At 36.8% G+C, this 15,074-nt stretch overlaps 2 protein-coding genes across 6 annotated transcripts in view; one reads left to right on the top strand and one right to left on the bottom strand.

Annotated features, from left to right (window-relative positions):
- Positions 1 to 275: 275 nt before the first annotated feature.
- slc38a9 (solute carrier family 38 member 9) lies at positions 276 to 12,282 on the top strand. 2 transcript variants are annotated; one of them, XM_067398419.1, is made up of 15 exons: positions 276 to 405; positions 1,583 to 1,695; positions 2,391 to 2,520; positions 3,953 to 4,071; positions 4,419 to 4,482; positions 4,566 to 4,659; positions 5,827 to 5,997; positions 6,113 to 6,169; positions 6,466 to 6,663; positions 7,286 to 7,393; positions 8,357 to 8,463; positions 10,339 to 10,452; positions 10,562 to 10,710; positions 11,942 to 12,031; positions 12,111 to 12,282. In XM_067398419.1, the coding sequence occupies exons 2-15, from the start codon at positions 1,613 to 1,615 to the stop codon at positions 12,274 to 12,276; spliced, it is 1,650 nt and encodes a 549-aa protein (XP_067254520.1). In that variant the 5' UTR covers positions 276 to 405; positions 1,583 to 1,612; the 3' UTR covers positions 12,277 to 12,282. The 2 variants fall into 2 exon arrangements, with proteins under 2 accessions (XP_067254520.1, XP_067254521.1); XM_067398420.1 differs by lacking the exon at positions 276 to 405 and adding an exon at positions 1,272 to 1,369.
- Positions 12,283 to 13,720: 1,438 nt separating this feature from the next.
- Positions 13,721 to 15,074, bottom strand: part of sh2d4a (SH2 domain containing 4A) — a 51,460-nt gene continuing 50,106 nt past the window's right edge. For all 4 annotated transcript variants that reach the window (XM_067398422.1, XM_067398423.1, XM_067398424.1 and 1 more), the window contains one exon: positions 13,721 to 13,858. In XM_067398422.1, the coding sequence (XP_067254523.1) occupies positions 13,763 to 13,858 (96 nt within the window). In that variant the 3' untranslated portion in view covers positions 13,721 to 13,762. The remainder of the gene's footprint in view (positions 13,859 to 15,074) is intronic.

Below are 15,074 nucleotides of genomic sequence, written 5' to 3' on the forward strand. Positions count from 1 at the left end.
CTGAGTAATTTCTAATATCAACAGCAACAACAATAAATTAAGATTATAATAATACAAACCTTTTCATTTGAACAAATAGAACAACTGTATAAAAATAGATTAAGGGAACTCTTTGCTGATTAAAGTTTTTAGAATTCAATATAAAATGTTAGTTTTGTATTTAACTAAACAACGCATTTAGATCTGTTCCCAGAACAGCCTCTATTGCGTGTAGACTGCCGCCCGCTCTGGAATTGTGGGTAGTGTAGTTGTTTGAACTCTTTCTCACGTTCCAAATGCGTTGCGTAGCCGTGAAATCTGCACTACTAATCCCATGTAACATTTGAAAGGCATGTGCCGTTTAAATACAGAGTTTCCTTTTCAAAATAATCATCTCAGCAGATTGTCGGTTTATGTCTGATTTCGGTAAGTTTATAATTAAAACTTCCTGATTAGCTTATATAGTAGTAAAGCAACACGCGTATGCACATCTGAGCAGATAACCCCATACCTAACACTTTTGTTTATGACAGATTGAGCTCCTGTTTCATTGGGACATTTAAATTGATTTAGTGTTTACAGTAATGGTCGCATAAAGTATGTGTTCTGGTTGTTCTCTCGTTAGAGGCTAAATGCATATGCGTTGGTAGGGCTTAAAATGATGCGTTCACACATTTATATTCTTACTATGATTTAACATATCACGTGTGTATTGTAGAGGAACTGCAGGTGTTTGTTTCTTAAACTTAGAATAGACATTTCATTATTGACACACTGGATATATGAAGGTTTTTTCCATAGCAACTGCAGTGCTCATATAATGACACCTGCTGTCATATGACTTTCAGAAGTGTCTTCAAACAGCAGAGAGATGATATTACGAGCTTCAACATATCTGGTCATTTTAAACCGTGAATGGCTTTTATATGCAGAAGTAAAATAATTATGAGTATTAATGCTCTATTCACAGAACACGTTTTGTTTGTCAAGACCCCAAACAACATGAAACGTAATCTACTTAACGTTACACTGCGTATTAACAGGATTTAGTGTTGATTAGATTTGCTGTTTCTGAATAACTTTGCTTTTGCGTGCTGAATTTTAAGATTATCTTCAGTGTTGTGGTAATAATACATTTGATTAAGATACAATTTGTTCGTTTAATCAAACTTGTAAAGCCATAAAAAACAAATATCCCTTCCGGACCTCCCTTTTGGACACTACTTTACATAATAAATAGATGTAAAAGTTATTGGCAGTGGCTGTGAGTGCCAGTGTCCTGCCGGATGTTACTCATAGTACAGGAATCTCTGTGGTGTTGTTCTCTTCTGTGGAATGACGCTTTAGAGTCTGTGTGTGACATGTCTCCTCATGTCCTATCCATTTATTTGTATGTTCAGGTTTTGAAGTGTCATTCCAAATATACATGTCTGCCTTTTTACACTGGAAATTGATATTTAAGTTTCGACCTCTCTGTCAGAAGTCTTCAAATGTTTGGCTTTTAGTGTTGTGCTTTTGAGGAGTGAACCATCTTTCATATTCAACCACCTCCAGGTTTAGTGTTCTTGTCTGTTTGTCCAACTGTTTGTCTGTTTGTGTTCAGGTGATGACGGTTTAAACGAAGCACAGCATAATGGATGAGGACAGTAAACCGTTACTAGGATCAGTGCGAGCTGGGGAGTATTACACGGATTCACTGGACCCCAAGCAAAGAAGGTACTGTGTGTGTGTGTGTGTGTGTGTTTCCATCAAAAACAGTCATGATGTTGTTTTTTCATCCCACTCTCTGACCCTTACAATTAAACTAATCAATTTTTCTGGTGGCTTTATTTCAAAGTCTTCAGTTACCAGACGCTTTGGGCAAACTTACAGACACAGTCAAGAACCTCTCTCTCTCTTTATGGGTTAACATCAAGAGTTAAACTCTCTTTAACCTAATTAATATTAACCATTCATTCATTTTAACCTAATTCCATTCAGTTTAGACATCTTAATGCTTAGTCTATCACCCTACACTGGTTTCCTTCCAGGACTAATTAGCAATACTGGCAAGATTGAATTAGCTCAGTCTGGTATTTCACAAATACTGTCTAAGATGTAGCACTATGTGCAGTGTGCTTCAAAACATAAACCCACCTAGTGCTGCTTGAGAGCATATTTTTGGATTACACTACCTTCATTTGCACAATATCACAAAACGCACTAATGCAGGGCTGCTCAGTCCTGTTCTCAGCGATCTACCTTTCTGGATTGGGCCGATCTGCACTAATGTATACAGTAACAGTTCTTCTCAGCCTCGTGCTGATCTGAAACCACCAGACATGGTGTGAAGAGCCGCATCCTAGATTAGCATTCTTAATGTGAGATGCCTATGAACCCCCCCTCAGGGTCCTGTTTGCTTTGTCCTTCAGACCGTTCCATGTGGAGCCCAGGAATATCGTGGAGGATGATGCTCAGGAGAGGGTCTCCGCTGAAGCTGCGGTGCTGAGCAGTAGAGTTCATTACTACGGCCGTCTGACAGCCTCTTCAGACAGACTGCTGGTGTGTCACTGTCTACTTCCCATTTCACTTCAAATACCAATGCATGTTTCAAATGTGCTGTTCTATGTGAGGACAAACAAACGTGGAAATAGCAAAAAGAGGTTTATTAGGCCTGTTGTGGCTATTGGCAATAACTACAGTCATTGTGCATCTCAAATTTGAATCTTATTTCCAACCAAGTAAGAGAAATGTGAGTGAATATACAAATGCCATATAATCGAGTGTTCTAAATTCTTATGGGTTAATTTGCACAATGTAAAATATTTTTGTCTATTACATGTTATCATAAGTTCCCAACACTAATTCTGTGCAGATGTTAAGCTGTGGTCACATTAGGGAACTTTCTGCAAAACATTTTTGTGGGCAAAAAGGTCCATTGTCTATTATAAGTAGTGTAGCGATGTATGAAGCCCAGCTCACACAGAAGTCACTTTCAAACCAAGCAGCTTTCTGTTGGTCAATGCAACTAATTTGCATGAACAATTTGAACCCATTACAAAACCTGTGTAGAGAAATTTTTCGGCCCCATGTGAAATTCAAAATTGCATGGATTCCTATTGAAATTGCTGGATTTTGCCTGCAAAAATGTACAGAATAATGGTAAATGTGATCGCAGCTTTAGAATGGAGAATATATTAACACAACTTTTGTCAAATACACACATCAATGCAGTAGTCTTCCTTTGTGTGAAATGAAGGCTTGTGGGTTTAATCAGATCACCATAAAATACAAATGAAAATGGAGAATTTTGGATAAAGTATTCAACACAATTGTAAATAATATTCAGAATGACATTCATTCATTCATAACATTGATTCTACCCCTTTCCAATATAGGATTACAAAGACTTTAAGGGATAATTTGCCCAAAAATGAAATTTGCCGCCATAATTCGGCAATCATGTCAAATCATCCTTTTTCTTTTTTTTTTCTTTTTGTGAAGCACATAATACAGGTTTGGAATGACATGAGAGTAAGCAAATGATGGCAGAATTTAAAACTTTCCCCTTAAGCTTGCACTGTGACAAACAAAACAGGCAATTAAGTTGTTAACATTTTAATTATTTGTATGGCAGTTAGTCTCAAGCTAAAGTTTTGTGACCGTGAGATCATCCTGTTGTTTGAGGGCTGTAAGTGGGTGAAGTCAAGAGCTACAATATCTTTACGCTGCCTTATTTCACAGATATTAATGAGCAGTCTGCTGTTTTGAATCTGTGTATAATTAAATTATCCAGTGGCTTTGATTTATTTTTTTTGTTTTGCCTGGTTTGGTTTGGGGAGGATGCATTTCTAAAATCTAAAATTTCTTCAACCATTTCGCTTTCCACCAGTATTTAAGGACAGTGCATCGTTTGTTTGGGGACTCATGAAGTTTGTGATCTAGGCCCGTACTGTGATGTAATGCATTTGTTTATGCACCTTATCTACCTCAGGCACCTCCAGACCATGTGATTCCTTCTCCTGAGGACATCTATATCTACAGTCCACTAGGAACAGCGTTCAAAGTGCAGGGAGGCGACGGCACTGTCAAAAACCCCAGCATTGTCACAATGTAAGACCAACCTCAAAAAGGCTTTTAATTCAGTGCTTTGCATAGAGTTTATGAAGCCCTGCCACTGGGAACTGCAGTGCCAAAGCTATACGGAGCAGAATGATATGTCGAGTTTATTACCAACAGACAGCCAATCAAAAAACTTACTAGGCTATACTTGCATTGTTAAATATTCATGGCCTTTAAACAGCACAGCTGTTTCTGCAATTGTTCAGTTTTAGCACCTGAGGGAACCTGTTAATAGAACGCAAGCAGAGTAGATTTACATGGTTACAGTTCCACAGATGTACAAGCAGTTATTAAAACTGATTTTGTGTGTGTGTGTGTGTGTGTGTGTGTGAGTGCAGCTTTGCCATATGGAACACTATGATGGGAACATCTATATTAAGTATACCATGGGGAATAAAACAAGTAAGTTTACACTTTTCTTGTGTTTTTTCCTTTACTCACTGCTGGTTATTATGAAGATAAATTTTTCTTTACTCTCTTTCTAGGCTGGTTTCACTCTGGGCATCATCATCATTGTTCTTATGGGCCTGCTGACTCTCTACTGCTGCTACAGAGTATTAAAGTCCACAAAGTCCATACGTAAGCCAACCACATGACTTCTCTCAAATTAACAGCCATTCTTTCACATTTTTACAGCCACAATACACAAGGTTCCTGTTATGAAAGATATAGGTTAATAAATCATGGGGATAATATCTTTTTATCATTTTCAGATTAATGTGCAATCATTATGACCCTAATTTTTTAGGGGACCCCAGTGACAGTTCTGTTACTCCTTCTTGTGACAGAGAGATGGGATAATCCAGGGCTATAATGTTTATTTTAACCGGCCCTGCTTAAGGATAAGAATTGTAGTGCTTTACATGGAGTTTGTTTGTTTGTTTATCAAACCATCATTTAACAGCCTAGATTTAGAGTTCTTGCTAGATCTAGGTCTTGATATGTTCCTACATTATTGCAAAAAAAATTCTCTATGGAGAAAATGAACAGGATGTTAACTTGCATAACCCTGCAGTCTATAGTATTTCCATTATTGGACCAATTTAGCAGTTGTTTAACCCTATAAAGCCTACTATATCATATATAGGGCCAATAAATTATCAACATGATCAAAACTTTCCAAAACCCGATGTTTACCCTCCGGAACTCGCCTGGGCTTGGCCACGACTGGGCCTGTTTTGAATAATAATTATGACCCTGGACATACGGGACTGAAGAAACTTGGTTCACTTGAAGGTTTACTTGATTATCCATTCATCATTTTTCATTTTACATCAGGCTTTTGAAGAACGTTTATCTCTGTCATAATTTTATTGCATTGCTTTGTTTTGAAACTACAGAGCTTTGATCATAAACCATATAAATAAAGCATAAAGCATTTAAATATCATGTTACAAAGACATTATTGGCATATAAAGAGTGACAACTGATATTTATATGCATTTTATGTCGGTAGTCTGCTATTCTAAAGATCTCGATGATTAATATCATTGAGAATTTCATCTTTTTGGCCATATAAATATCAGCATCTGATCCAAATAGTACTTTTTTACTCCATTTTAGCCTCTGAATAATTTTCCAAAGTTTCCTCTTCAAGTATGAGCTCCATATTCTCACTATAGAGAATTTTTTTGCCTAAAGGTTCTTTAAAAACAATTCCATTTCAAAAAATTAGATTTTCCTGACTTATTTCAGGTTTGCAGGGTTAACATAAATTCTGTGTAATATGGAGCTCTGTCTTTGCAGCTTATGTGGATACATCAGACTGGGAGTTTCCTGATGTGTGTAAATATTACTTTGGGGCATTTGGAAAATGGTCGAGTCTCGTCTTCTCACTGGTGTCACTGATTGGTGCGATGGTGGTCTATTGGGTTCTCATGTCAAACTTCCTGTTCAATACAGGGAAATTCATTTACAGTAAGTGATTGTTTTCCCCACCATTCCTCATCTTTTTCTGCTGTACATTAGCTGATAAGATGTTGATGTTTTCTAGGAAGATCTGTATAACTGCTTGTATATTTTGCATTCACAGACTATGTTCACAATGTCAGCACATCAGATACTTTTGGTACAAATGGAACAGATAGAGGTGAGTAGTCATAGTGATTTATTTTGATTATTATTATTGTTAGTAGTAGTAATTGGTCTGAATTCATGAAGCCTGGTCTTTTTGTTAAATCAAAAAAAAAATAAAAATCTACTTATAACTTCAGCGCTGATTTGCCTGATATATTGGTACAATATTGAAATGGATAGAAATATTTAGACATACTCATTTGGCATTTTAAGCTACATTTCATGTGCTTGACCATTCAAAGTATCATTCATTCATTTATTCATTTGTTTAAAATGAGAAGGTGCGTTTCTTCTGGTCTCTTGCACTAGTGATATGTCCGTATCCAGATGTGGATCCAGACAGGAACAGCAGCATTCTCCTGTACTATGCGAGTGAGAACAGCACTGGTCATGTGTTTGATCTCTGGTGGAGCAAAACCAACACCATCCCGTTTTACCTCATTGTTCTGCTGCTGCCTCTGCTCAATTTCCGCTCGGCTTCTTTCTTCGCCAGGTTCACTTTCCTAGGTATGAGCTTTATTTTCCTAGCTAGAGGGGTAATATTTCTATAGAATTCTATATTCTATAGAATTCTATATTCTTATTTCTTATATTTTTATATATAATATAATATATATATATATATATATATATATATATATATATATATATATATATATATATATATATATATATATATATATATATATATATATATATATAATATATATATATAATATATATATATATATATATATATATATATATATAATATATATATATATATAATATATATATATATATTCTTATATTTATTTTTTCTTATATAGCAAGATATGAACATGTATCCAATAGGATTCTAGGGTGTAATAAGGTTTGCTATGGTAGTCTGTCATGTGTCAGTATAGAGTGAATTTCAGGGGTACTAGATAGGGTTAGAAGACAGACAAGACTCTCAAAATCTACATATAACAGGTCATTATCATGTGAAACAGGATGGTTCTTGACTTTCTGGTCTGCCTATTGATATGAAATAATCTTGCCAGTTGTGTTTTATGACTGATATGAACAGCAGCTTGGGTTTTGATCAGTTCAGCTGTGTACTCTGCTGTGAACCTGCTGCTTAAGAGGCTTTCATTGATTTTCACAGGTACTATATCGGTGCTCTATCTTATCTTTTTGGTCACATATAAAACCATTCGACTGGGCTTTCACCTGGAGTTCCACTGGTTCGATTCATCAAAGTTTTTTGTTCCAGGTAAAGTTTTTTTTTTTTTTTTTTTTTTTTTTTATCCCCCTCCAATCACTTCTTGAGCATGTAGTCATGAAATCAGCTGTAAACACATTTTAAAGCGATATCTATGGTTCTTTATTCACTTCCTTTCACATGACTCTGTTACCTATTGCAGTGAACTCTACAGAGCTAAGCTTCAAACCACAAGCTCAGTGTTGCGTAGTTGAAGCGTTTTAATGCAGTAATAAAAGTTTCAGAAAGCTAATTCAACTTTGGCCCCATTTGCTGATCAACTTTTGAAACGCAGCCAATGGTCCCTTTCACACAACAATCCCGGTAAATTACCCGAACAACTTTTCCGAAAAATGCATGTCACGTTCAAACACAAGCAACGGCGTTCTGTCTTTTTACCGGTAAGAGACCATTCACACATTAGGACCAAAATATATGTACCAGCAAACTCTGGTCATATGTTTACAGAGAAAAACAATGAAAAGCAGTGGAGCTTACCGTAAACTGCTCTGACAGAGCTTTATGATTGGCCTTCTTATGTCAGCTTGTTCTGACCTCATTCTTTGTTCACACACACCATCAAATCAGTAATTTACTGGTAATAGTAACTTCTTACTTTCGTAATGGTAACTTAATTTACTTACTGGTAACTTCTCATACCGGAAAATTGTCAGAACTAATTCATCTGTATTTTTGAAAAGATCCTGTTGGTAATTTACCAGTAAAGAATGTATTTGTAAAAGGGGCTAATGATTGCCGAACAATTTGCATGACATTAAATGACGATTTAATGGCTGATCCAGAGATCCAAATGTTTTGCGAACACATATTTAGTTTTTAAGTTTTCTGAAAATGTACTGAGGCAAGCAAAGCCCTGACTTGAGTCATGTGAAAGAGAACTAGGGTAGTGTGAATAAGCACGTATTGATTTATGTGTAATATGTGGTTGTCTTTGTTGTCTCTGGCTTGATTTAGAGTTCAGATCACTGTTTGCTCAGCTGAGCGGGGTTCTCACATTAGCATTTTTCATTCACAACTGCATCATCACGCTTATGAAGAACAACAAACATCAAGAAAACAATGTGAGTGTTCTCCGCCTGTCTACATCACTGCATGATTACTAACTCTGCACATCAGCTCTGTCCTTGTAGCATCAGTTCCATATTCCATAAATTATACTTGTGCATTGTGTGCAGAAAAAGGTGACTGAAACAGCTAGTGATGAGTGTTGTACTTTCTAAAAAAGGAAAAATGGAGATGAGTCATTGTGGTTGCGATTGAGCTGTCAGAACAGAAAGAACAGAAAGAACCTCACTGTCAGCCAAACTATGACTATTTTTCCATTTATGTAATGATTCTTGGACATTTGTGTAGTTTGGCCATAATGCTTCATTTCACAACATCCAGTCACTGAGCAAAACCAGAAAATGTTTATTATGGCAACATGAAGATTTCTTTTTATTTATTTATTAAAATATTGGAGTGAAAATCATTGTATACCCTTCCCAATCTGTAAAGTTTATTATAATATAAATAAAAAATATAAAAAAATATAATTAATAAGAAGGCTTTCATATCCTAAACCCAAGTTGCAGGACAAAAAAAACATAATGAATAGAAAAGAAAAAATAATGTCCGCACAGAGAAGTTACAGCCCCGTACAATATATATATATTTATGAACGGCGCGCGAGGGGCCCCATATGGAGCTGTAACTTCAGTGTGCGGACGTTGTTATTTTTTTCTTTTCTATTTACCTGAACAATTAATTGAAATAAAACTGAAATAGCGATTTATATTTCATCAAACCAAAGGCTGCGATTTAACTGAAGAAGTATATAGTCTGTTGCTTTGCGCGTTTCAGAGTGAAGAGCGACACTGTGTTCAAGTTGTGTTAGTCTATTCTTCCCAATTGTGAAATATATATATGAGTGAAACGGGTTCTGAAACAAGAACAAATGTTGGGCGGGGCTTGATTTTGTCCATGGGGAATTGATTGGTTGGATGGTTGTGGTTTGCTATCAGGGATCTCATGTCAGTGACAGGTCACTTTTTTTTGTTGTTGGTTTTTTGTTTTGTTGGATGTTTCAGGAAAAAAAATGTCATGTGTTTGTCGTGTGAACATTAACTGACGGTCAGTTAATTGACACGCGACAAACTAGGGCTGCACGATTAATCGCATGCTATTCTCACGCGCATTTCGTCAGTAAAGCCGGTTCCCTGATTACCGCTAAATCGCCATCACCTGCTTTCAAATGAAGCGGCATTTAATAGACAGAGCCGTAGATCACTGAAAAGCCACGCAATATCGCGTTCATATCGCAGATGAATCGCCTGCGATAATGAACGCGATATTGCGTGGCTTGTCTGTGAACTACGGCTCTGTCTATTAAAAGGCGCTCCGTTTAAAAACAGGTGATGGCGATTTAGCGGTAATCAGGGAACCGGCTTTACTGACGAAATGCGCGTGAGAATAACATGCGATTAATCGTGCAGCCCTACGACAAACACATGGTGACATCAGAGAACTGTGAGCGTATGTGGTTAAATTATTGAAATATTAACTTCAAATCTCAGGGAGTACTTCAAGTAAATATCATACATCTAAGGAGTTTGTTTGATGAAAAAGTTTGGGAACTTGTGTTCCAGAATGTTGTATTAGGATTTGATTAATATTAATTAAACGGAATATGAATTGGATTTACTGGAAACTCCAAACCTGTTGATTGAAATTGGGGTGTTGTGAAATTGGATATTGTTTTTTTTTCTTTTAAATTAATTATTTATCATTGATTTTAGCATTATCATCATAATATAGATATGTATATAGAGTTTATGGCAGTATAATGATAATAATAATAATTGTACTATTATTATTATTATTATAATTACTGTTATTTTTGTGACATTGTTTTGTGATTTTGTGATGAGGTGTGACCTACTGTACTGTGCTCTCAGGTGCGGGATCTGTCCTTGGCTTACCTGCTTGTGGGATTGACATACCTCTATGTGGGAGTGCTGATCTTTGCTTCTTTCCCATCACCACCGCTGTTTAAAGTGTGCATTGAACCAGTAAGTCTGATCATTTCCTGCAAATGTAATATCATGTATGTTTAGTTGTTAAAATAAGTAGTTTCAAGTGCAGCCCTTAATATTGACGTTGTCTCCTCCTCTATTACAGAACTTCCTGGATAACTTTCCCAGCAATGATATCCTAGTGTTTATAGCGAGGACCTTCCTTCTGTTCCAGATGACCACTGTGTATCCTCTGCTCGGGTACCTAGTGCGCGTGCAGCTCATGGGCCAGATCTTTGGGGACCATTACCCAGGGTCAGTAATAATTTTGTATATTGTAATAACTGTGGCCACGTACACACTGCAGCTAAATTCGGTTGTCCGTTCACCTTTTAGTGCTTAATCACGTTATGAACACACACAGTTCAGTAAAATACGGGAGTGACAACCTCATTCTACAACCGAATGCTAGTAAAATCAGCAAACAATAAGCCCATAATAAACCGAAATAAATCCAAATTCTTTATGCTTTTAAATAAGACCAAAATATTGCGATTCATGTCTGCTCACGGTAACTCCATAAACCAGTTCGCTTTATGAGACGACCTTAAAAAACAAGCCCAAAAATGCTTATGTGTCACCATGGCAACAGAGAAAGAGCGCGCTCTGTGTAAAACAGGCTGTACAAGCATAAAAAAACGACACCTCCGTCGACTGTTTAATTAAATTGCTGAAAATAACTAGTGTTTTGTCAGAGACGCCAGAACGTCGCTAAGGTTTCCAAGCTTTCAAAAATCGCATTTTCCGTACACACGTAATGATAATTTAGGGGATTCACTCCTGCATTTAAATGCGGTTGTCACTCCTGAAACTTGCAGTGTGTATGTAGCCTGTGTGGCTAGTGAACCAAGTCACCTGATTTCAGCAAACAAGGCTTCACGTCATACTGTTTTGAAACATTTAGTCAGTGCTTTGATGTTGACGGTGTTATTAATCTCCAGAATTAAAAGAACATGCCATTGAACATACAGTAGTCAACATTTGAAGTGGATCAAAACAGTTCATCAAAGTTGTCCTAAAACCTTCTTCTTAGGACTTTTGAACTTTTTTGATCCACTTCAAATTTTGACTACTGTATTTTGGCTGTGTTCTCACTGCATTTACACAGCTTCAACCAGCAGATGTCATCAGCAAGTTTCAGTTGCTTCAAAAAAAAGAATCAGTTGAATATTTTTTTTTTTTTTTTTTTTTCAAAATGAAATTTAAAAATGTATTGAAAGTTTTGCTTCTGCCATATCTATAGCTGCATGACACATCCTCTGAAACACATCCACTTATCCACTTTCTTGAACAGTAAACAAGCAGGCTTTAACATATAACTGATGCATTCTATATAAAGTTGGAAAACAGTGCTTAGAAATCATATAGTTTGAGCAGATCACTGACTTGCAGACAAACTGTATATTTACCTGAATGATCTTAAAGGTTTGCCTGTCTATATGATTAATCTATTTGCTTAAATCCCTTGTTTTTCCATTTTTTTTAGTTTCTTTCATGTCTTTCTCCTGAACATCCTTGTTGTCGGAGCTGGAGTTCTGACGGCCAGGTTTTACCCCAACATTGGCTCCATCATCAGGTAAGAGCTGTGTAATATTTCCGGGTTATTGTTAACAGGAGCTTTGACTTTGATTTTCAAACTGTTGGTTTGCTCTCAGGTATTCGGGGGCCATCTGTGGCCTGGCTCTGGTGTTTGTGCTTCCCTCTCTGATCCACATGGTTTCACTCAGACGCAGAGGTGAGTTACGCTGGCCCTCCGCGCTCTTCCATGGCTTTCTCATCCTGCTCGGAGTGGCCAATCTGTTCGGACAGTTCTTCATGTGACACGCTGGGCCTTAAATCAATCGCACACCCTCTGGTTTCTCGGGGTGATTTTCACAGGAATGAAGTCCTGGTAGTACTAACCTACTAAACGAGTACATGTGAATCTCATAACAAACTCACTCAAAGGCACCAAACATCTAAGTTTTGACATTTTAAAAGGATTTAATTAAAGTTATATAATTATCATATTGCTTTTAAACTGCTCTCAATAGCTCAAAACAAGCTATTTCAAGCAGGGATTCAATCATTTAAAAAAATGTTATTGTATTTTTCTTCCTAATAATTGTCATGCTTTCATCAAGACTCTGAATTTAAAACGTTTAGTTAAATGTGGAGTGAAGACACTTTTGTTACATGTGATGAGCAGATGATTATTACTGGAACTGAACTGAACGCCAGTGAATTCTGCCTAACATCACAGCTGGAATGTGCTTCGAATTTTTCACAAGTTCTCAAATTAGACACAGATGAAGTGGACGTGCAACAGAAATGCAACTCGAAGCTCTTCCAGACCCAGTCCTCACTGTGACCGTGTTGTGAATGCTCTTGTATCGGTGTACTGAAATGTAACTTGCGTAATTAGTGGATACAAAAAGGGAATCAAAAGTCTCTAGACTACAGACAAACATTTCCTGATGACTGTTTTTTGCTGATATTGCAGTGTGTTTGTCATTCTCCAGCTGAATCGGAGCGTACTGATGTATTCTGTGTGTTCTTCTCACTTTATGAAATATGTGCACAACAATAAGGGAAGCTTAAATTTGCACACTTTTGTGAGATTCCAAAGCTTAAGTCACTTTTAAGCATTTCTGTCACTTTCTATCTTATGTTCTTGTGTATTTTTTTTTAAACAATTAAATTTAAGTGACATTGTGACCTTTCTCTGTTTGAACAACGTGTATTTGAGAGTATAAAATGAACAGCACACATTACCTAAACCCTAAAAAAAAAATTCAACAAAAGTGTTAAGAGGGTTTTTTTTTAATGGTTTCCTTCATAATATTTTCCACTCACTTCAAAAGTGCAAAACTAAATGTGCTACTTTTTACAGGAAAATTGTCAAACTCTGAGTAAATGTTTTCATATCACAGCCAAACCTTTTTTTATTATAAATTGTCAGAGGAACAAAACTGCATAGTTCCAAAAATATGGTTTCAAACATCTGTTGTGAATAAAAAGAATAAACTGTTTAACTATTTGTCCATGTTCCATCAAAATTATGGTTTCAACAACGGAAAAAGTCTGTTCTACACAAAGGAACAGGCTCATGTATTTGGATGGCAAATGTTGGATTTATACTTTTTAGTTACATTCAATACTTTTAAAATGGGGTGCTTATGAAATGTGAACTTGACTGTAATCAGAATTATGACTCTCTTCACATGAGATTTTGCAATTATTCACTTTAGTGTATTGCCAGTGCTGATCACAGTGTTAGAAGAACATGTGGAGAACGTCTGAGCTTATCTGTTGGTGAGTTTGGCAGTCAGGTGAAGAGCTCTGTATAATCTGCTGTGGCCTCTCTCTGTCCACATGCCTGTAGCAGGTACTCCTCTTCTCCAGATGAGCTCAGCGGCTCCACCTAGTGCCAGAAAATGTAGAGTTACACATGGCTTAAATGGAGATTTTGGAGGTGGAGGGGGGAGACCACCTTCTCAAACTCCAAACCGACCTGTAGCCAACACTTGAATCACGTCATCAATATTCAATATGGTGTGAGTACTACTGATATGTGAAGGTGTGAAGTACAATAATAGCAAGCAGTTCTGTAGTGATTTGTGTTAGCTGTGAATACTGTATGGCATGTATTGTGACTTTTTGTTTCTCGCGTATGGAATGCGCTCAATGGCCCCAGTCTATTTAAACCTAATGACTACCCTGCAAGTCGGTTCATTCTCCGCCTATGACTGGCATGCGTCTGGACGTGACATGTTTCTTGTTAATAGGCGTGAGATGCCAAACTGTTTGGTCATTATCGTCATGTTAACTATCACAATGAGGTTAGAAGCATCTCATTTATTCCACATACATAAAGAACATAATTAGCCCAAGCTTTACTCACCCTCAAGCCATCCTAGGTGTATATGACTTTCTTCTTTCTGATGAACATAATCGCAGAAATAGTAATACATATCCTGATGCATCTAAGCTTTATTATGGCTGGGATAGGGTTCAATGAGTAAGAGCTGAACAAAGTGCTTCCATGCACATCATAAATATGTACTCCACACGGCTCCAGAGGGTTAATAAAGGCCTTCTGAAGTGAAACGATGCGTTTGTGTAAAAAAATAAAGTAAAAATGCATATTTAACAAGTTATAAAGTAAAATATCTAGCTTCTGCACGAGCCGCCTTCTGTATTGAAGTTATGAAGAAAGTGTAAACTGGCGTCACGTCAGTAACGCTTTTTCCATAAGTTGAATAGGGAAGGAGTAGGACATAGCGTAAGCTTTGCAAACTGCAAGAGATTTACACTTTCTGCGGACGTTGAATACGGAAGGCGGCTCACGCGGAAGTGAGATATTTTACTTCATAACTTGTTATATATGGATTTTTTTTTTTTTTACACAAACACAGTTTCATTTCAGAAGGCCTTTATTAACCCTCCGGAGCCGTGTGGAGCATATATTTATGATGGGTGGATGTGGATGGAAGCAATGTCTTCAGCTCTTACTCATTGAACCCTATCACTGCCACTATAAAGCTCGGTTGCATCAGGATATTTATTAATATAAGCTCTGATTGTGTTCATCAGAAAGAAGAATGTCATATACACATAGGATGGCTTGAGGGTGAGTA

The sequence above is a fragment of the Chanodichthys erythropterus genome, chromosome 10 (assembly GCF_024489055.1).
Source record: "Chanodichthys erythropterus isolate Z2021 chromosome 10, ASM2448905v1, whole genome shotgun sequence".
In the NCBI taxonomy this organism is placed as follows: Eukaryota; Metazoa; Chordata; class Actinopteri; order Cypriniformes; family Xenocyprididae; genus Chanodichthys; species Chanodichthys erythropterus.